Below are 21473 nucleotides of genomic sequence, written 5' to 3'. Positions count from 1 at the left end.
GAACCTGTAGTGAGGGGCCTGGGGGAGGACACGCATCTAAGCCATGAGCTGGCACCTGTTGGTAGGCATCGCCCACCCTGGCTGCCTGAACCTGGGGCTCTTGGAGAGCTGTTCATAAAGACTTGGGGGCAAGGAAGAGGACAGGGCATATCTCTCCACTCCAGGGCTCTTCAAATCTTGGCCCTGTGCCCCAGGACACAGTGACCGCATAGGACGTCCCTGGAGGCAGAGTGCGCAGCCCCCGTCCTCTCCAGCTCCACGGCTCTCACTGTGCTTCAGAGGTGAGTGTGGCCCTCGGCCTCCGACACTCACTCGCTTCAGGCCGGGCCTGCAGGCCTGGGGAAGCTCCCAGGTTTCTACCAGCTTTGTGGGGGTTTGTTTCTTTTTCCTATTTACACTTCAATAAAAAAGTTTATGATCAGAAAGCAACGAACAAAAATTGCCTTATGATCTGATCTCCCCCCAGTTGTGCTATATTCCAGCACATCCTCTTAGCTTCTGCGTCTGTGACCTCGGGTGGCCAGCCTTGGTCCTATGCGGGATGGCTGTGAAGGGGTGATGGGTAATGCGGGCAGATGTGAGAGTAGGGTGCCCAGTGGAAAGGCTGAGTATAAGCTCCACAGACAACCCTGAGCTGGGGGGCCTTAGGGGTGGCAGAAGCTGTACTTGGTGAGCTTGGGGAAAAAGAAATTTGCCCGGAGGGAAGGACGAAGTCCAAGAGTCAGAGTCTGGCGATCTCCTCTGTAATATACACAGACACATACTCACACAGACACACACTCTCAAGCTCCCTGCACACACACACACACACACACTCGCACACATTCACACATGCATACTGTCACCTTCAGGGACCTGTGTCTGAGGGAGCTGAGGCACCGAGTGGATGGGCACGTGCACGCCCAACTCCGCTACTTAAAGGTGGGGACGGACCCTGTGACGGTCAGTCACCATAACTGTGACACTCTCTCCTTTGCGCTTCACTGGACACAGAGCAGCCACCACCCTCAAGAACAGCTTCAGGCTGGGTCCACGCAGGACGCAGGAGCAGACAGCCGGCAGACCAGGAAGGGGTGCTGAGGATGGGGAAAGTTGGAAGGCTGGGCACAGCTAACGTCCTGAGCTCCTGGTGCCCTTGATTTTTCTGTGGGCTTGAGAAAGGACCAGCCCACCTCAGGATGAACCCTCCTTCAGGGCCAAGAGCCCCGCTGGTCCCGATGCAGGAATCCAGCTGCCTGGCCACCCCAGCCTCCTCCAGCAGGTGGGACAGCTCCCGGAGCAGCGCCTCCAGCCTGGGCCACCCTCCGTCCATCAGCCCCACGGTAAGCCTGGGGCAAGTGTGTGCATGTAAAGCCTCCCTCCCCTCCCCTGGTACCCTTCCTAGGGATAACAGGGGCTTTGACCGGGAGATAGAAAGGCCTGAGCTCTGCTCTGGGATGGTGGGCATGTTACTGAACCTCTCTGAACCTGTCCTACGCAAAAAGACCAATAGAGGAGAGTGTGGCAAGTTTTACTTCACCATGGAGAGCATCCGAGGAACAGAAAGGCAGCCTTATGGGACAAAGGGTTGGAATGGCCCATCCATTTCTTTCTGGAGGTGGTAGGATGCCCCCAGAGCCTTCCAGAGAGGAAGGCTTACTCTGGGCCTCAGGATTTGTCCTGGTCCAGAGCGAGGTGTTGGTGCCTTCTCCTGCCTCCATCATCCTAGCCAGGGCCAGGGCCATCCCCTAACATCCCCACCGTTACCTGGGGAGTGATGAGCCTGCCCTCAGGGCTGTGGGATGCTGGCCTGGGTTCTGGACAGGAAGGGAAGACTCCAGTAGCTATGGGAGCCAGGGCAGGACAGAAATGAAGCCACTCCTGTCCCTGGAAAGCAGCTGTTTTTAAGGCCCTTTGTTCTGGCCTACTAGGATGATGACCTCCCTGCAGTGACTTGGGAGGGCTGAATTTTCTTTTTATTTTTTTAACTTTATTTTTAACCACACAGCATGCAAGATCCTAGTTCCTTGACCAAGAATTGAACCTGTGCCCCCTGCAGTGGAAACACAAAGTCCTTAACCATTGGACGGTCAGAGAATTCCCCATAAATTCTCTGTTTTAAAAAACATTATTATTTTTTAAATTCATTCATTAATTTGACTGCGCCTCCACACAGTACAAGGGGACTGGAATACATTTGCTAACTGTCTCAGGCGTTTGAGATGGGGCTCATACAGAGGGGAGGAACCCACCTAGGAGAGGGCTCTGCCTTCTCTAGGAAACATGGAGTCCCTCCAGCCATGTCCCTGCTTGGCAAACATGTGTCTGTCCTGCCAGCCTCCAGCAGGTAATCCGAGCATACTCCGAGAAGACTTTTGCCTCTGGGCCATAGGAGCTTGGGCTCAACTTTAGGGAGACCCATGTTTCCATTCCAGCTGAACTACCTGCAAGCTGTATGAGCAAATGGTTTTGCCGCTCTAAGCCTTCCCCACTGGGGCAGTTTTTATCTGCCCCACTGGGAACCCTAACTCTTCTTCTCAGGACTATTTGGAGGTGATGACATCAAGGGATGCCCTTATTTCTCTGTCTCTTCACAGGCAGTCAGGGCCCAGGCTGCTGCCTGGGTCCCCTTCCCCACGGTTGATGTTCCAGACCACGCCCACTACACCCTGGGCACGGTGATCCTGCTGGTGGGGCTCACGGGGATGCTGGGAAATCTGACGGTCATCTATACCTTCTGCAGGTGCCCGGTTGGCAGGGTGGGAGCCTGGGCACTGAGGGCAGCCAGCCAGGAAGAGATGGGGCAGAACACGGGACTGAAATTCTGGTGCCAACTCTGCCAGGGCACTGTTGAGCCTAGCCTTCAAAGCCAGGAAAGGAGCCCCAAAGTAGTCCAGGGCAACCTGAGTGGCGTATCCGATTGGGCCCCAGGTGCACCCCCTACCCCCTCTGTAGGACACACACCTCTGCCTGTTTGCTCTGACTCGGTTCACCTCCGCCATCACCTGCCCCAGTGGGCATCTTCCCTGGACTCAAAGAGCAGCCCTGGTATAGGGATCCTGAGTCCGCCAGCCCTTCAGCAGCCAGGCCTGCCCACCACCCTTGGCTTCCTTCTCTACCTGCCCCACTCACCAGCTGAATGGGTGAGATGGGCATGTGGAGGCGTGAATACCCCTTAGCTGAATTGACTTTAAGCAGATTACTTATCTCCTTTGAGTCAACTTTTTTTATCTGCAAAATGGAGTTGTCACTTACTTCATAGAGTCAACGTGACGATTAAGTAAGGTTTTATATGTGTGGTGCCCAGCAAATGAGTGAATCCTGCCTGTGCCACTTACTGAGTCTTGTGACCACAAGCTGCTTCACGGGTGGGCGCTTCAGTGTGCTTACCGGAAAATGAAGCAGGGGGATAGACACACAGATGGATGATTATAAGAGACAAGGTTCCTGGAAGTACCTGACCCGTGGACACCATCATCAGCTCCTCTCCCCTTTGCCAGCCCCGAGGGTGAGAACTGCAAAGATGCTGGGAGGGGAGGACGAGAGAGGCATGAGTTGCTGCCTTGCGGGGTCTCACTTCTCTGCCCATGATGCCAGGCTCCAGAGCTGCTTGACTGGTACTTGCTGGGCAGTGGGATGGTCTGTGGCCCAGCAGCTCACGCCTGAGGGCAAGCACATATGTGTGCATGGGTACGCAGGCACGTGCACATGTGTTCGCGGGAAGCTCCTCAGCAGAAGCTCCTCCTGACAGCAGCTGACCCCTCCCAGGAGCAGAGGCCTCCGGACGCCTGCCAACATGTTCATTATCAACCTCGCCGTCAGCGACTTCCTCATGTCCTTCACTCAGGCCCCCGTCTTCTTTGCCAGCAGCCTCTATAAGCAGTGGCTCTTTGGAGAAGCAGGTAGACACTTGGAATTCCCTTCCGCTGGGGGGAGGAGGAGGGTTGGGGCAGGGGATGTCCACAGTGGAGGGTGGCCCAGATAAGACGGTGATATGCTCTTCCTGGGCCATGGGTGGGTACCACCCCCCTCAGACTCATGAGTTGGCAGGAGGCTTCCACAAGCCTCTGTCAGATGCAAGCAGGCAGGGTGAGAGGAACACAGGCCTGTTTTCCTTGCAAGGCCAGTGCTGGAGCTAAGCACACACCATCCACACACCCTCCTTGCCCTCGGGTATCTGATCGGCTCCCCGCCCAGCACTGAGGTCAGGGAGTTTTGCCCACAGGCTGTGAATTCTATGCCTTCTGTGGGGCTCTCTTTGGCATCACCTCCATGATTACCCTGACGGCCATTGCCCTGGACCGCTACCTGGTGATCACGCGCCCACTGGCCACTGTCGGGATGGTGTCCAAGAGGCGGGCGGCGCTCGTCCTGCTGGGCGTCTGGCTCTACGCCCTAGCTTGGAGTCTGCCGCCCTTCTTTGGCTGGAGTAAGTGGGCTCAGGGAATCAGGGGACGGGAAGATAATTTGGGAGGGGCACCCCAAGCTGGCAGGAGGGGCCAGGGGACTGCTGAAGCCTCAGGTAAATGGACATTCAGGGGGGATGACTAGCAGCAGGGGGAACTGAGGCTGCACCATCAGCGATCAGAGGCTAACCTGGGCTCCCTTCCCCAAATACAGAAGGGAAGACCACGTGGTTCCTGACTGGCAGGAAGTGACAGGTGCATCTGATGCTGAGTTTGCGATACATCAGACAGGCAAGGGTTGGGATGTGAGGCTTCAGCAGCTAGAAGGGTTAGCAGCAGGCACCTACCCTTCCAAGGAGGGACCAGAAAGCTGGCTTAAGTCTGAGGGAGTAAGACCCTGGGGCTGTGGTGAGGTCTATCTTCCAAACTGGTAAGATTGGGCAGCAGTGGGCTTCACCAGCTGTCTTCTAATAGCACCAGCTTGGAAAACTCCCAACTGTGCCCAGTTTCTTTGCTCTGCTGCGCAGGGCTGGGGCCAGGGCCGGGGCCGGGGCCAGTGTTTGAGAAGCTCAGACCCCACATCCAAAGCCCCTTCTGGATGAGGAACCTGGGTCAGCACTGCCCTGAAGGCTGAGCACCCTGCCCCTGCGTCCCAGGTGCCTACGTGCCCGAAGGTCTGCTGACCTCGTGCTCCTGGGACTACGTGAGCTTCACGCCGTCGGTCCGCGCCTACACCATGCTGCTCTTCTGCTTCGTCTTCTTCCTCCCCCTGCTTGCCATCGTTTACTGCTACATCTTCATCTTCAAGGCCATCCGAGAGACGGGCCAGTAAGAGCTGCGCACAGGGAGGGGTCCGATGGGAGGAGGACTGTGCCCCTTCACCAGGGCTTCCTGTGGCTCAGTCTGTACCCAGCCCCCCAGGGCACTCCCAGGCTCAGATGGGCAAAGACCAGCTCAGCACAGGTGTTTATGGGGTGGGTTCCTACAGACTGGTGCAAACTCGGTGCTTCAAAAAGTCTCAGGAGATAGGGTCTTCTGAAGAGAGGGCTTCAGACTTGGCCAAGGGGTCTGGGGGAAAGAGAAAACACCGCAGGTAGAAGCACAGGGAGGCGGCTTAGCCTGGATATCATGGGGGACTTTCCGGGTGTCGGGGCCGCCTGCACGGAAAGGACGGCCAGGTCCAGGAAGGCTCCCTGATAGTAGCCGTGGCTCTGGCACTCACTGCAAGCTGAGCGGGGTCAGACCCAGACTCTGCACGCTTCCTAGAGCTCTCCAGACTTTCGGGGCCTGCGAGCGTGGCAGTGAGTGTCCCCGGCAGCGGCAGCGGCTACAGAATGAGTGGAAGATGGCCAAGATCGAGTTGCTGGTCATTCTTCTCTTTGTGCTCTCCTGGGCCCCGTACTCCACCGTCGCCCTGATGGGTTTTGCCGGGTGAGCAGTGGCTGAGGGACTGGGCCGGGGGCTGGAACGGTGGGAGAAGGGCAAAGGGACCCTGGGGCAGCCTCTCCCTCCCCAGTCCAAGCCCAAGCCAGCCATCCTCACACCTTAGGTCCAGCCTCGTAGCCTTATTCTCCCTGCTGCTGTGAGACACCCCACCCGAGCTGGGCCTGCCTCATTCCTGGAGGTGCAAAGAGACATGCTCAGGAGTTCGGGGCCACAGTGGGTTTGGCCTGAGGGCCTACAAGGGCTGTCGGGTCCTTCCAGACCCCTGGGGAACACGCAGCTCTCCCAGAGCTTCTGGTTTCTTGTGGCTAGTGTCTGGAGACTTTGACACCTGCACGGCATAGACACTGGCCAGACGTGGTGAGCGCTGTGAGACAGTGAGAACCATGAACCCTTTCAGGTGTTTGGCTATGAGAGCTTTTCTGTGCAGGAGCGCCCTGGTCCCCTGTCGGGCGGTCCGATGCAATAACTCCCAAAGAGCCAGGGAGCAGCAGGCGTCAGGGTTTAATGGGGTGTGGGGAGGGCTGGTCAGAGGGCGAGTCACTGAGGGTGAGGGGAGGGGGTTACTGGCAGCAGCAGTCTCCAAGGAACTGTGGGACCGGCTGAGACCCCCCCACTCTGGCACATCTTCTCAGCACCCCTCCCTCACCTGCTCCCTGGGTTCCCATTCACCTCAGATCAGAATTCTCCTTGGCATCACAGTGCATCCCCTGGGAATGACTTAGTTGTGCCGCTTTGGACCAGGCCGGGCTGTGCCCTGGCAAGGCTTGGTTGGCCTAAGAAGAAGGTGCCTGAGAGGACGGGTGGGTTGTGGAGTCTCCAGGGAGGGTCAGCTGGCAAGGGGACCTCAGCTTCTCTGTCCTAGGTACGCACATATCCTGACGCCCTACATGAACTCGGTGCCAGCTGTCATTGCCAAGGCCTCTGCCATCTACAACCCCATCATTTACGCCATCACCCACCCCAAGTACAGGTGGGACCCTCCACCAGGACCCAGGCCCAGATCCCCAGGCCCACCCTCAGGGGCATGGAGGGCCTGGGCCTATAAATGGGGGCGGAGGCTAGCCATCTTTCCTGTCCTTTGTATCTGCATTGGGAATACAAACAGCTCATGACCTTGGGTGGGATCTGGAGCTGCTGTGACCCACTCTACTGCCTCAGCTTCCTAGGGGGCTCAGCTTGGGGGACATCAGAGCTCCCTGGGCAGTGTCCAGTACTAACTGGGATTTTCAGAACTGAGACCAAGAGGCGACCAGGATGGCTGATCGGCAGTGCTGCCTACCGCAAAGAGAGGCCCCAGACAGTGACAGCCTGGAGAGATAGCAGCAGGGAGAGCTCTATTCTGCTCTGAGAGCTGTGGTAGCGGCCTGGGACTGGTTCTGACCCGGAGCACTCTCTGCTGATAGAATCCCCACAGGGCTGGCCTCTTCCACGAGGGGGCCTTCAGTGCTTCCTTTTGCCTGGTGGTGTCAGTAACTCAGCGGCCCTGCAGAGGCCAGCTGCAGGCCTTAGTCCATAAGCTCAGAGGCAGCTCAGGGGTGTTCTTGGTCCCCGTTCGCAGAGCTGTGGCTTGGGCCAGCCACTTGAGGGCTAAAACCAAGCCTCTGGCTGAATCTGCCGCCCTAAGGCTCTGCCTCCACATCCATGGACCCAGTGTCTGTCTGTCCATCTTCATAACCCCAATGTCTGAATATCCCCGACTCCCCAGTGGCTCTTGGCCCACTTCCATTTGCCCAGTGTCAGTCTGTCCACCCACCCCATCTCCTCGAATCTGTCTGTCCATCCCCCTAACCTGACATGTTGTCCTTCCAGACTGGCCATCGCCCAGCACCTGCCCTGCCTGGGGGTGCTGCTGGGCGTGTCGGGCCAGCGCACTGGCCTGTACACCAGTTACCGCTCCACCCATCGTTCCACGCTGAGCAGCCAGGCCTCGGACCCTCAGCTGGATCTCTGGACGGAGGCGCCAGGCATCCCTGGGCTCTGAGAGTGAGGTGGTAAGGAGGCGGGCCCTCACTGACTTGGCACCATCTTTCCTCAATTAGTCCAGCCTCAGGCCTCCAGGCAGGCCTGCCTCTGAGAGTCAGGAACCCTCAGGAACCTGGGACGCTGGCAGGAAGAGCCCCTCAGCACCTCCACATGGCCTTCCCACATACAATCCTCCTTGCCAGGCAGGGGCACTAGAGTCAGGGAGGCAACATGTTGGCCCCAGGTCACTCAGCAGCAGGGCCTGGACTGAACATGGGTCTTCCCACTCCAGGCCAGCTCTTTTCCCTACCAGCCCTATCCCAGGGCCTTAGAGTCTCAGATCGAAAAGATGAGCATTTTCTTCCCTAGATGGGCTTCTAGAGAGACAGGTAGGTGTGAGCTCAAGCCCATCATCCTCATTGTTAAGGCAGCTCCTCCTTGAGGAGCTCAGAGGATACAGAGGAAGGAACACTGTCCCCTGGAGCCAGGGTACCTGTGTTCAAGTCTCACTGTGTGAGCTTATGCAGGCCACTCACCCTCTCTGAGGCTCTGTGTCCTCTCCCAAAGGGAAAGCCATCATCTCTGCATACGAGATGGGGTGCCCGTGAATGACCCTCCACGTTGTGGTCAGCCATAGGAGCTACCAGCCTGCCAGCACCTACTCGGGGCCTGGGACTGTGATGCCCCCCGAGGTCCCCAAGAGAGTTCCCTGTGCCGTGGGCTCCTGTCCCAGCTCCTCCATCATTGTGCCTGCCTCACCAAGAGCTTCCGCTGACCTCTTCCCACAGCCCCCATCCCTGGGGGTCTCAGTTGAAGGGGCTGAGGGAGGAGCTGTCAGAATCCCTGAACTGCTGTAGGGCACAGCAAGGAGTGAATCTTATCCGTTCAGAGAGGCCTAGAACCTCATGAAGACACACTCAGCCCATGTGTTAAGAAATCACAAAAACATGTACACACACACACACCGTAGCACATGCACTCACAGTTTGCAAGGGTTTGGTGACCAGCAGCCCTGCAAACAGTGTCACGGTCTTCACCCCAGTGAACGATTATAGGGAGAATGGAGAAAGGCCTGGCCAGGAAGGGGGCAGAAGCGATGCTGCAAACGCCCCCTCACCTCACAGTGACTCTCCCCTTCCCCAGGGCTGGATGGACACAGAAGCAACAGCTGCTTGGGGGGCTGGCCAGCAAGTGAGCGGATGGTCCCCCTGCAGTCAGGGCCTGGACGATGTGGAAGCCAAGGCCCTTCCCAGGCCCCAGGGACGGGACTCAGAGGCTCCCGGGAAGGTAACTGGGTCCCAATCTGTAAAACGGTGGGACAGGAGCAAGTGCCCCAGGGAGTTGTCAGGAAAGGGGGGCAGGCCCAATGACCTCTGGGAATCACCCCCTCCCTGCACCTCCCAGCTTTCCCTTGCCCACCTGGGGGTCTTGGGGAGAATCTGTGACTCCAAGATGTTCTGAGCAAGCCTGAGTGTGACTGCACCCGAGCACATGTGTGTTGCGTGACCTTGTCTGCCTGTACACAGCAGGTGGCAGTGTCTATATTGCGATGAATGTAAATCGCATGTGTGTGAACGTGTGTGACTGTGTGCCCGGCACGTGCTTTCTGTCCTTCTGACGCCACAGGGCTTGGGTTTGAGTGCTGCCCTAATGTGTCTGCTCTAAGCTGAGAATGTGACCAAGTGTGAGCGGCATGTACCTCTCTGCGATTGGAAACGGGATGTACCTGAGTGGGGGCGGGGCTGCAAGCTGTGTATGCGCTCGCTATGAATGCCCTGAGATTAGGATGTTGCCCAGAATACTTGTGGCTATTAAAAGAAGGCCAGCTGTCAGCCCAAGTGCCTATGGAACGGAATGTCGATGGCGATTAGAGAAGGCCGAATTCTGGAACGCTGGAAATGCCGTGTGCACAGGCCCCGCGGCTGCTCTTCCCCCTCAGCTGACAGCTCCCACCCTGCCCCTCCACTCACACCCACACAACACCCCCAGTTCCTGGGCTCGCTAGGGCAGCAAGACTAAGACCAGAGGCACTTTCCTGACTTCCTTCCTCAAGGCTGCTCCCCTGCCTGTCCCAGAGAAGGGGAGCCCTGGGCAGCTCCTACAGCTGGGGGGCTTCTGTCTCTTCCAGCGTTGCCACGCCAGGGAACACCACTCCCCAGTGGCTCCAGCCTCAGAGAGGACTCTCTCCCCAGCCCTGAGGCCGGGCATTGTGCACGACCACAGAGGCTGGGGCAAAGGCCGGCAGCATCCCCCAGGCTGGCCAGGCAAGGATGAAAGGCCCTGCACCTCTCCTGGAGGGAAACCTGGCCTGGGGTGGGGCACGGGGCAGAGAGGGACAGTACATCAGCAGTCACCTAACACGTGTGATAAGCACTGCCATCGAGGTATCAGCACAGAGGGCGCTGAAAGCAGAAGCCGAGGGATCCTGGGAACGGTGAAGGCAAACCGGGACTGCCAGGTGGGATGGGGCCGAGGAGCAGGGATCGGGCGGTCCAGGCTGAGGAAACAGCCGGTACAAACGCAGTGGGGCACAGGGTGTCCTGAACAGACAGACACAGAATGTCTCTCTGTGACCCTAGGAGCCGCCAAGGGACTCTAGGAGCTGGAGGTGAGGATGGAGAAGGGGCAGGAGGTGGTAGGAGCCATGGGGAGGCCCAACCAGGTGCTGGAGTGAGGGGTCTCCAGTCAGGACCCTGGAGGACAGGAAGCCCTTGGAGGACTTACTGGGGCACTGAGGTGGGCTTGGTCAGCTTGGCAGAGTAGACTGGGCCTCTCCACAGTAGCTGCGGAAGGACAGGTTGTGTGGAGTGATCCAGCAGAGAGAAGATGGGAGGAAGTCGGTAGATAGGCAAGAAATGAGGCTTTTAAGACGACAGGGAGAGAGGAGACACCCAAGCCTGGGAAAGTGGAGAATTGGATGGTGGGGGTGAGGAGAGCTCAGTCTGGACCCCAGGAGTCCAGACCCTAGGACAGGCCAGCCTGGGGGACCGCCTGGAGGCAACCTTGGCCATTACCAGCTCCATTTTCTAGCCACATGGCCTGGAGAAGGCCCAACCCCCAGCCGGGACAAAACCTTCCCCCCTGCCCCGGCCCGCAAGCAACCTCCCTTCATCATGAGGTGCCCCTAAACAGAGAGGGTCCCTGAGCCGCCACTTCCAGTGGGACACTCTGGGCTAAACTGATATCTGCTGCTTGCTTTCAGGCCAAGGGGCTGCTCCCCAACCTGGATGCCAGGATGTAGGTTGACCATCATTCCTGCCTTCCTTCTGGGACACGTCCAGCTCCTTCACGTCTCCCTCACACACACAGACCCAGCATCACCTGTGGGCCTGCAGGCTCTGGAAGCGGCCCTGTCACCCCTGCTGGTCTAGATTCACGGCCCCGTACCACGCAGCTCCTGCTCTGCAATGCGGTCTGCACCCACTTCTCAACCCAACAGCCTGCACCTCAGGCTCAGACGGAAGAGTGGACGCCCAGGCCCTCCCGCTGCCTGGAGTCGTCCGCCTCTCCTTGGATGCTGTGTGCTGTGATTGTCCAGGCGATGACAATAGCGATGGCTCTGTCAGACACCCCAGCTATTTATGAGCTGCCTCTGCACCTGGGCTGGGCATTTCACTGGCACAGAAAGGACAGCGCTGAGTCTCCCGCGGCCAGCAGTCAAAGCCGCACACAGACCTTGGCTCGCCGGAAACTGTTACTCACCTCTGGCTCTCCCCACAGAGTGCTATTTCCACCATGACCCACCCTCTGTGCACATGCTCATTTTCCAGCACACGCTCCTGCGTGGACGTATTTGCATGTACACCAAGCACACACGTACACACATCGCGCCTACGTTTGTTTTTAATCAGTAGTCCAAGTTCATCCCAGGGCTGTGTGTGCCTGGAGGGATGTAGAAAAATAAAAACCAGAGAAGGTCTCTGACAAGCACAGTCTCTACCTACTGGGGCCGCCATGGGAGAGAGAGACCCAGGCCCCTGGCCCCTGAAGCCCACAGCAGCCTCTCTCTTCCTGTTCTCCTTCTGTCCTCCACCTTGTGATTTTCACGCCTACAACCCCATGCCAAACTGCAGGGAGGAGCGTGGAGGAGGGGAAAGACCAGGCTTGCCCCCATCCCTACTCCCCAGTGAGCTGCTGTTATTGGAAAGCAGCTCACGCCCAGCTTGTGAGTACCAGCTGCTCTCCGGCTGCTTCAGATCTCCCAGGGGAGGCAGATGGAGGGAGGCTGGCCTTTGCCTTTAAGAGCATCCTTTCCCTTACACCTCCCTTTCCCCAGAGGCGGCATGGCGGGTGCCTGAGTCCAGAGGAAGAGCCTGCAACTCCAGGTACAGCCTAGCTTGGGGCTCCCTCTCTCTGTGCCGGTTCGGCTCCTTCCTCTCCCCACACTGGTCATGCCCTGCCGCTGGGTCCTCTCTGGCCTGACCACACAGATGCACCTCCCCCCACTCAGGAAACGAGATAAAGCTGGAATCAGGGATGGATGGGCTGGGACCTGGGGGAGGGGCAGGGGATGGGCGCGCTGGCCATGAGCTGCTGGACTCCTGGGCCAGGCCTGGGCAGGGAGGACAGCTGGGCAGCATGACACGGAGCAGAAGGGGTGGTGAAATGGGGGAAAGAACACAGGTCCCTCACTGGCTTCTTCCACTTGATATTTCTGTGACCTTGGGCAAGTTACCAAATGCCCCTGTGAAGCGGGGACTCCTTGCCATTCATGTCATATGTGCTAGGCCCAGAGTGTGAGGCTGGCTGCAGGCAGCTGGGAAATTACCCACACCCAGCCCTCTGAGTCCTCAGGGCCCAGCTCAGGCTAGAGCTCTCCAGGAGGGCAGAAAACAGCCAGCCCAGTTGCCTTCCCTGAGCTTTGCTTTCCAGAGCAGGGAACTAGCGGGGGCCTTGATCTACCTCCAGACTATGTCGAGCCTGAGGTCTCTTCTGAGGAAGGGCTTCTAGAGGTATCTTGGCTCAAAGACCACACTGGCAGGAGTCCTGAGGGGTCTAGGCCCCCACCTAGAACACGCTGTCTCTGGGTTACGGGCTGACCACATCACACACATTTTCCCCTTCCTGCCCCTTCTGGCCCCTTGTCCCAGCAGCTGAGCACATGGCCTCTCCTCCTCTCCTCCCTGGCCCCTGCCACTCCGGCTCAAAGGGCACGGGGGCCTGGCGTGCGACACTGGCAGCTGGAGCTTTCCACGCTGCTGTCAACTTTTCCAGGGCACAAATGAGACAGGAGAGCCAAGAATAACTGTTGGCCCCCCAGAGGGCCTGGAGGGTGTGGGGCCTGTCCCAGATCTGCTTCCAGACCCCATGCTAAGGGTACCTTTCAGCAAGCAGGGCCTCCCCAATTCCAGGCTTGAGCATCAAGAGGTACTGTCACTACTGGGCAGAACCTGTTATCTGGCACAAATCCCCATAGGGATGAGCTCAGGCTCCAGTATGGCCTGGGTCTACCTGTGTGACCTTGGGGAAGTTAGTTAACCTCTCTCTCAGCCTTGGTTCCTGCAGGACAAGCGGCAGCCTCTCAGGATCTGAGGGGATAAAGCTGTGGAGGGCCCAGAGCTGAGCTTGGCTGTGCTTAGAGTTGCTGCTATTACTATTACTGTTTTGATGGGGTTGGACAGTTCTGGGCCCTGAAGTTGTCGTTTCTCTTGGGGATAAGAGGATAAGTGGACAACTTCAGGGTTTTCTCCAGGGATCACAGGGCTGCAAACACCCAAGTCACAAAGCCCTGGGCCAAGGGAGCTTAGCCATGGTCTTCTGGGCAAGAGAGTGGGTACAGCAGGTAAAGAGTGTGGCTGGGCAGACCAGGCTCTCCAGAGGGCAGTGGGAGCATGGAGAGGAGAGCAGGGCGGCAGAGCATTATCACTAACCCCCCCCCAGGCCCCTCTCCTGCCCCCTGGGGGGTACTGGGAGCTGGACAACCCTCCCCAGGGGCTATATTAGCCGCGTGAGTCACGGTGGACCCGCTGGGAGGCTGAGGGCGGGCGGGCACAGTATAGGGTTACAGTCCATTTATGGGCGCAGCGGAGGGCAGATATCAGTGTCGATGGCATTCGTTCCCAGCTATTCTTAGGAGCCTCTCAGGAGCTCCACACAGCCCGGCTGGGCAGCAAGGCACGGAGCAGGCAAGGCCGGGGGTCGGGGACTGGGGCTGAGGTCTGGACTGGGGAAGCAGGGGGCACGAGGGTCCTCTCACTCCGCTCTTCTCCCTTCGTCCGCAGGGGCCGCCGGTGTCAGCACCAGCATGTCTTACAGCGTGACCCTGACGGGGCCTGGGCCCTGGGGCTTCCGCCTGCAGGGGGGCAAGGACTTCAACATGCCGCTCACCATCTCCCGGGTGAGTGTGCAGGGCCCGCAGCCTACCGCCCGGGGGGCGGGGCATGTTAGAAGGAGGATGTGTGCGTCCATCCGTCCATCTGTCTGTCCTCCCTGAGGCTCTTGGAAAGCAGAGCAGACTTTCCTGGTCTGGGGGCTGGGACTGGACCTAGCCTGATCCTGCCCACCCCAGGCCCCTGGTCTCTGCCACAGCTGTTACCCACCTGGGTTTGCTAGCCTATTAAGACAATGAAACATAGGTAAGCGGCTGATGTTTTCAGTAGAGCAGGAAATGCTAAGTTTGCAAGCAGACAGGTAAACAGAAAGTACAGGGCCTTCCTAAGCCCTTCTCCAGGTGGGCGGGGGTACACCCAAGCCTGGAGCATCTGCCCGGAAGGAGGCCGCTGCTTTGGGAGAGAGCGCTCCTAGCGTGGAGAGGGCAGGTGACAGACTGCTGACCTTGGCTGTCCTGCGGTCAGAGCTGGGCTGGGCTGATAACTGGGCTCCCACAGCCACTCCCTCCCAGACCTGAGATAACAGCCCTCTTCCCCTGCCTCCCCGGGCCTGCTGGGGGAACAGGCACTGGTTGGCTTCATGGGGCTGGGCCTTGCTCACCCACTGCAGCACCTAGCCATTCACTTGCAGCTGCTCCGCCTGCTTGTCTCACGTCTGGTTCCCCAGGCTCGTCTGGGGAAATGGGCTGTGTGCCCTGTGACCAGGCGACAGCACTGCCTGATGGGGAAGTCAGAGATCTTTGGAGACTGTCTGAGAAATCTTATTGCCCAGCTGGAGACACTGAAGTCCAGAGAAGCAAGAAGCTAGATCTGCTTGAGACAAAGCTGTCTGCAAGACGGGACTTTGTTTTAACCACTGCTGTGTCCCTGGTACCTAGACCAGTACCTAGGTGCTCAGACAACACTTGTCAAGTAAAGGGAAGTCCGGCAGAGCGGGGCTGAAGCAGAGCTAAGCTCGCAGTGAACTGTGAAATGTGCCAGGGCAAAGATAACCCCTGCCTGGTGGGGTAGGGCCAAGGCCGAGCCCCAGCAGTGCTGGTGTGGGCACAAGGGGGCAGGCTGAGGCCCCAGGCTGTCACTGGAGGGTGATGGATGGGCAGGGGTGTCTGGGTCACTGCCCACCTGGAGACAGGGAGACTTCTCCAGGGCAGAGGAAACTTGCCTTGGGCCTGGGGATGGGGTGGGGAGGTTAGGGGGGAAGCACTGAAGTGGGTAGCCAGGAGAGGACTGAAAGGAGCTTGGCAGAGGGGCAGGGAGCCAGTGTCCCCACTGCAGGCACAATCCTGGCAGTAGAACCTATTGTGGACACTTGGAGGGACCCTGCAATGGAAACCCCACTCGGGGGTGCTACGGGAGACTCTCAGGAGCAAAAGAGGCCATACTTCTCTGGGGTGCTGGCCTGGCTCTATTGCAGGGAAAAGGCACTGTCTCCATCCTTCTGCTGGAGGTCTGGCTTATTCTCACCTGAGTCTCCAGGCCCCCTGCCCTGGAGATGGCACGGCCCCATGTACTAAGGAGCACCCAGAGACGCACACACTCTGTCTGATGATATGGTGACACATGGCAGTTGAGCCCCAGTGGACACGCCCCCCTTCTCCCCCAGAAGCCTGCACAGCTCCCCACCCCCTGGTTGCATGTCTCCTCCCTGTACAAGGCAGGACCGTGTCCTCTCATGGGTCTGCCAGCTTCCCACACCTGAGACAGCCCAGCTCTCTCTCAGTGCTACCATGCCCAAGGCCTTCGAGTGCAGGTCCCGACCCCATCCGTGCGAGTGGATGTTAGCTCTCCCAGCTAGATCAGTGGCACCCAGGATAGCCAATGACTTCACCCGGGGTCTATGAGCCACCTGGCCCCAGCCAGCCCAGGGCTTAAATTGCAGCACAGAGGCCTTAAGCTAGACAGCAGGAAGAATGTCCTCACTGTAGGCAGGGGATGTATTGGGATGTACTAGGGCCAATGATTAGGCGGTACTTTTAAAAATAGAACCCGCAGCTCAGGCAGGCCATCAGAGGATGGGCCTCTCAGCTCCCTTCAGGGGCATGCCCCAAATCACCAAGGTCATGAAACATGCAGGGCTGGGTGCTGGGGCCTTCCCAGGGCTTGGAGCCTTTTGATAAACCTTCTGGTGAGCCGCTGATACCCTGGGCTTGGGCATCCCGGTCTCAGTGCAGGCCTTGGAATACAAAGTAAAGCGTCTGCCTGCAATGCAGGAGACCCAGGTTCGATCCCTGGGTTGGGAAGATCCCCTGGAGAAGGAAATGGCAATCCACTCCAGTATTCTTGCCTGGAGAATCCCATGGAGAGAGGAGCCTGGCAGGCTACAGTCCACAGGGTCGCAAAGAGTCGGACACGACTGAGCGACTTCACACACAAACACACACCTTCCCAACAGGGCTCTGGTATTTCCTGATGGGGCACTTAAGGTCCTTCTGCAGCAGAAACTTCTTCCCTGAGGGAACAAGGCCAGAGCTCTCTGGAAGAATCCTCTTCCCATAGAGGGGCAATGGATGTCCTGGCCTGAGTCTTTGCAGAAAACAAGGCATTAGTGGAGTATGGCAGTGGGGGGATATAGGCAAAGGCAGGGCCGGCTCATTCTCAGCAGGGGCACACACACCATACCCCTGAGGCCTGTGGGCCCCCAGACAGGGCCAGGATGGGCATCTCACTTCAGAGCCAGACGAACAGGTTCAAACTTGCCCACCCGCTCCTGTATCCTTGGTAACCCCTAACTCCCACGGCTGCAGCCTCATCCTCTGGCTAGGGACTAGTAATAAAGCCCTGAGTGGGGCTGCATCTCCTCCTGTAAGAAGGCTGGCCACCTGCAGCCTGAGTAGTAGCTCCCGTACCCACCCCATTTTGCCCACCAGTCCCACAGAATCAACCTTGAAGCAGTAACAGCCCCTCAAGTTCTCCCTTCAGAGAGAGTCTCAGCCTGAGGACCCACAGAGAAACGGGCTCAGGAGAGAGGCTCAGAGGGTGGAGGGGAAATGCCTTTATTTATCCTGGACAGGTGCGGCTGGGCCTGCAACATGAGCTGCCCTCTCACCCCCACCCTCCCCCCACCCCAGCCAGTTCTCCGGGAAGTGGGGGAGGGGTGGGAGCAGAGAGGGAGAAATTCCAAAGACCCAGCCCCACTACCTGAGCAGCTAGGCCACGGTTTGGGACTTGCCTCTTGGTGCGTGTTGCAGTCCTTGACTTTATGGCAGAGACGTTAAGATTTTGTTTGGCTCTGCTACTCACAGCTGGGTCACCTTAGAAAAGTCAGTTCACCTGCTCAGCCTCAGTCTTCTCATCTGTAACATGGGGATAATGAATCGGGGAAAGCACACATGTGAGCGTGCTGTCTAATATACACCTATGAAAATACACCTGTTTTTCCTCATGGGCTGCTTATGAGGATGGGGGAGCTGAGCCTGGGCCCAGGGAGGTCCTGTCTCTGCTCCAAGGCTGCCACTCCTTACAGCCTCGCCCACCCACCCAGCAGGCTCACCTGGGGCACCAGCCCGGTGGCCTCTGCCCCTAGCTGAGCTCCGGTATTCGCCAGCCTCTCTTGGCTGTGGTGGGGTGGACAGAGGGTCCCCGGAGACGGGAAGGAGGACAGGCTGAGGCTATTCTGGGGCAGCCACGCCGACGATTCCTGGAATTTTAAGGTCGTGGTGCTGCTTCTTGGGCAGCACCTAGCTGTGCTGACAGCCGTGCTGTTTATAGCTGCGCTGAAGGTCAGGCAAGCCTCCGGAGGGCTGCTGCGGGGCTGGCAGGGGCTTCCCAAAGCAACGAACGGGACTGGGGGCGATAAACGGACAGAGGCCCACCGCAGGGAAACGCATGCTTAGAGGTCGCCAGGCCAGACCCTCTCCCAGCATGCTTCCTCTCCCTGGGGCTCAGAGCTGTTCCTGACCCCGGGAGGGCCCCGGGGAAAGTGGGTATGCGGCTGGCTAGGCCCTGGGGAGTGGGCCTTCTGAGGTCCTGGGCTAGGACCAAGGACAGGGGCAGCTTCCCTGGCAGCCCCCAGGGCTCCTTGGGCTGAAGGCGTGGGAGAGGAGCGAGAGTGAAGAGCAGGGCTTCCTGGGTGAGGTCTGCTGGGTTTGCTGGGCTTGCCTCCTGCCTGAGAGACGTCCCCCCAGCTCCTGAACCTTCCTCTCATCCAGGGGCTAGCCATGATTGCCAAGGCCCCCACCCAGGGCCCTCTTGTTCCCAAATACAGCGTCTCTGTGCCTTTGAAGCCCGGATCCACCTCTTCCCAGGAACCATCCTGAGTGGCATGAAGCAGACTTCACCATGTCCAAGGGCTCTTGGGGACCCACTGCATAACATTCTTGACATAGAACTGTGGGATAAGAGGAGACTCAGAAGGCCAGTAAAGTGTGTGGCCAGCTGGAAAAGGGACCAGTGACCCCTGACTTTGCCACAGGGAGGTCACTGGTATGCGTGGAGTGGCGGGGGCCAAAGTCAGATGGCTGCCGTGAGAGGGATGGGAGATAGCAGAGGCCTGCGGGTCGCTCTTTGGAGAAGCCTGGCAGTGAAGAAAGGGAGGCACACACGGCAGGGACTGACTGAGGCAGCTAAGGCATGAACAGGGAGAGGCTGGTTTTTTTTAAGCCTTAAGTTTTTTAGAGCAGCTTTAAGTTCATAGCAACATTGAGAGGAAGATATGGGGATTTTCCCTATCCCACGCCCTGCCCCCCACACATACATGCACAGCCTCTCTCATTACCAACATCCCCCACCAGATTGTACATATATTATAACCAATGAAGCTACAATGACATGTCATTTTTACAGAGAACAAATAGTTTACATTAGAGTTCATGCTTGGTGTGTACATTTTATGGTTTTGGACCAATGTATTCTGACATGTATCCAGCATTATAGTATCTTAGAAAATATGTTCACTTCCCTAAAAATCCTCTGTGTAAGGAGAGGCTTTTTGAGCATAGATAAGACTCTGGTGCTCGTTTTTTTTTTTTTTTTTTAAATCAGCCAGGGTGGAGTTGGAGAGCAGGACCATGGGAAGACAGAAGTGAGAGAGTGAGGGATGGAGCAAGGCCCCGGGGGAAGCCAGATGGAAAGGGAGCAGAGCGTGGCACGACAGTAATTTCATCACGCAATGAAAAATGCACTTAGGGCTCCATGGAAATCCCCTGGGCGTCAGCCTTAGTGGGGGTGTCAGGAGGAGACGCTGGAAGTTGCACAGCCCACAGCACCCACTGCCTGCCCTGGCCCCCCATTCCTTGCCACACCTACACTGGTAGGTCTAGATGGAAAAGAAGGCACTGCCTATCTGGCTTTTAACACTGGGAGTGACGGCCAGGAACCTCTGTGGAGCCCAGGGGCTCCCTCTGATACCAGGAAGCTGGGGAAATAGGAGCCGGGCTCAGGGTTAGGTCAGAGCCTCAGCCGGCATCTTGCTTCCCTGGGGCCCTGGAGGGGACTCCTCTCTCCTCCAGCTCCTCAGCTCCATGCTCAGGCCCTTCTAAGGATAGAAGGCTGGCTCAGAACTGATCAGGGCTGGGCCCTCACATACCACTTTCTGCCAGCTCCAGATCTTGTTTCCTGTGGAGCCGGAGGCTGCAGCCTCCCAGACTCCCACTCCTGCACACCCCAGGGCAAGGGGCCGGGGGCAGCACCTGCATCTCCTCCTTTAGGAGCTTCCCTGAAACTTCCTCAGCTCTGCACTGTCCTTGTATAATATCCCATTTAGTGATGAAATCCTCACCAGAATTCTGGGAGAACAGAACCGTTGCTGTCTTTACACAAAGGGCATGGAGGTGGGCGCTGCAACCTCAGGTCTGGCTCAGACCAAAGCCCGTGCTCTTTGCCCTGCTGCTTCCCCCAGGCACCCGAAGGTCACGGGCACCACAGTTGCTCCCTGGCACCAGCTGTCCCTGTGCCCACTCTGGGATGCCCTAAACTATGGCCCAGCAAGGAGGAAACACTCCTGTGGGCTAGGTGGCAATCTTGGCCTCTAAACACCTAGCGCCTATCCTAGAGGCTTCTGAGACAGAACCCTCATCCTGGAGCTCTGCCTGTGGCTGGGTTCCCCACTGAGAGCTGGCTGGTGACTGGAGAAGTTGAAAAGTAAAATGAGGATGAAATAATCGTTACAAAGAACTTTTCAAATTCTCCAAAGGGGTTAGAAAAACTTTAAAGAAAAAAAATATATCCTTCAAGGATTTAGCAGCTTTGGGTCTTTTCTGGGACAAGGAAAGTAGAGGGAGGGGGTTACGGAGTCAGACAAGAGATACATGGGTACCTCGTGCCTGGCCTGTACTCTCCATACGCCTTAGGTTCTGTGCGATGATTCAAGGGTGGCCCTGCCCTTCTGCTGGGCAGGATGCTCCCTGGGCAGAGCTGAGGGACAGCTTCCTCAGGGTCCCTGTCTCCATACTGCCTTCTTCTCTAAGGAGACCTGGACAGAACTAGCAGAGCACCTCCCTAAAAGAGGATTACAGTATCCTCCACCCGCCAGCCCAAGGGGGTCTTGAACCGTGCTCAGGGCAGCTGAAGGTCAGGCCAACTGAGCCCTGATGAGCAGACACAGGTGCAGAGAGAGAGGCGCCAGGGGCCGGCCGGAGCCAGCTAGGCGGCTCTCCGCAGGGAGTTTGGCTCTTGACCAGGTCCAGGGGAGGCTGGGCTCTTCCCTGGGAATCACTTCAGTCCATTTCCTGAGGATGGGGGGGAGCCAGGCAAGGGGAAGGTGGGAGCCCTTTGGGAAGGTATTGTGTTAGTGACCCAGGCTTGAGGGAGAAAGATGTCCTCAAGGCATCTTGGAAGGGAGGGCATTCCAGATGGCTGTGGTTTGTTCCAGCTGATCTGGCCCCAGCATCTCTTGGATGTCATTCTGGTGTCCTTGTTCACACTTATCCATGATCTCCTGGACACAGATCTGGTCCTGCCTGGCAGGCATCACTTCTGTAGGCATGCGGCCCTCTCCTCTGGGGTCTGTGCCTACCCTGCCTGGGAGCTCCCTGTTGCAGGACTATGGCCCCCTTCTCTGTAGATTCACAGAAGCATCTTGGGGAGTCCCAGCTTGGGAAGCCTCAGCACAGGGGTGCCCTGCTGTGGGGGAGCTCTGTGGGCAGTCCACTGGGACAGCAGAGGCACTGCAGTCTGCCCTGAACAGGAGCATGCTGGTGGCTGCTACTGTCTCTGAAGTGCGCCAAATATGACATGGACTGATGGATGGTGAGAGGGACGGACACATGACCAGCAGGTTGAGTGAAATGCTACAGTAGAACCGCAGCGGCGGGCATTTGACTTTTCACTGTAGAATTAATTCCGCCTTTCTGTGTTCAAAGTGAAGAAAGTGAAGTTGCTCAGTCGTGTCCGACTCTGAGACACCATGGACAGT

At 57.8% G+C, this 21473-nt stretch overlaps 2 protein-coding genes across 3 annotated transcripts in view; both read left to right on the top strand.

The window, feature by feature from the left end:
- The first annotated feature begins 1178 nt into the window (after positions 1-1178).
- On the top strand, positions 1179-11444 carry OPN4 (opsin 4). Its single transcript, XM_052640893.1, is given in 11 exon segments — positions 1179-1322; positions 2577-2722; positions 3748-3881; positions 4205-4408; positions 5042-5213; positions 5652-5816; positions 6694-6801; positions 7641-7764; positions 7766-7822; positions 8937-9080; positions 10996-11444. Coding segments are annotated over 11 exon segments (1437 nt in total). The 3' UTR covers positions 11035-11444.
- Positions 11445-13771: 2327 nt separating this feature from the next.
- Positions 13772-21473, top strand: part of LDB3 (LIM domain binding 3) — a 60156-nt gene continuing 52454 nt past the window's right edge. For both annotated transcript variants that reach the window (XM_052641106.1, XM_052641105.1), the window contains exons 1-2: positions 13772-13907; positions 14015-14130. In XM_052641106.1, coding sequence (XP_052497066.1) covers positions 13808-13907; positions 14015-14130 — 216 coding nt within the window. In that variant the 5' untranslated portion in view covers positions 13772-13807. The remainder of the gene's footprint in view (positions 13908-14014; positions 14131-21473) is intronic.

The sequence above is a fragment of the Budorcas taxicolor genome, chromosome 5, assembly GCF_023091745.1.
Source record: "Budorcas taxicolor isolate Tak-1 chromosome 5, Takin1.1, whole genome shotgun sequence".
In the NCBI taxonomy this organism is placed as follows: domain Eukaryota; kingdom Metazoa; phylum Chordata; class Mammalia; order Artiodactyla; family Bovidae; genus Budorcas; species Budorcas taxicolor.
This window is presented reverse-complemented; position numbering and strand designations above follow the sequence as displayed.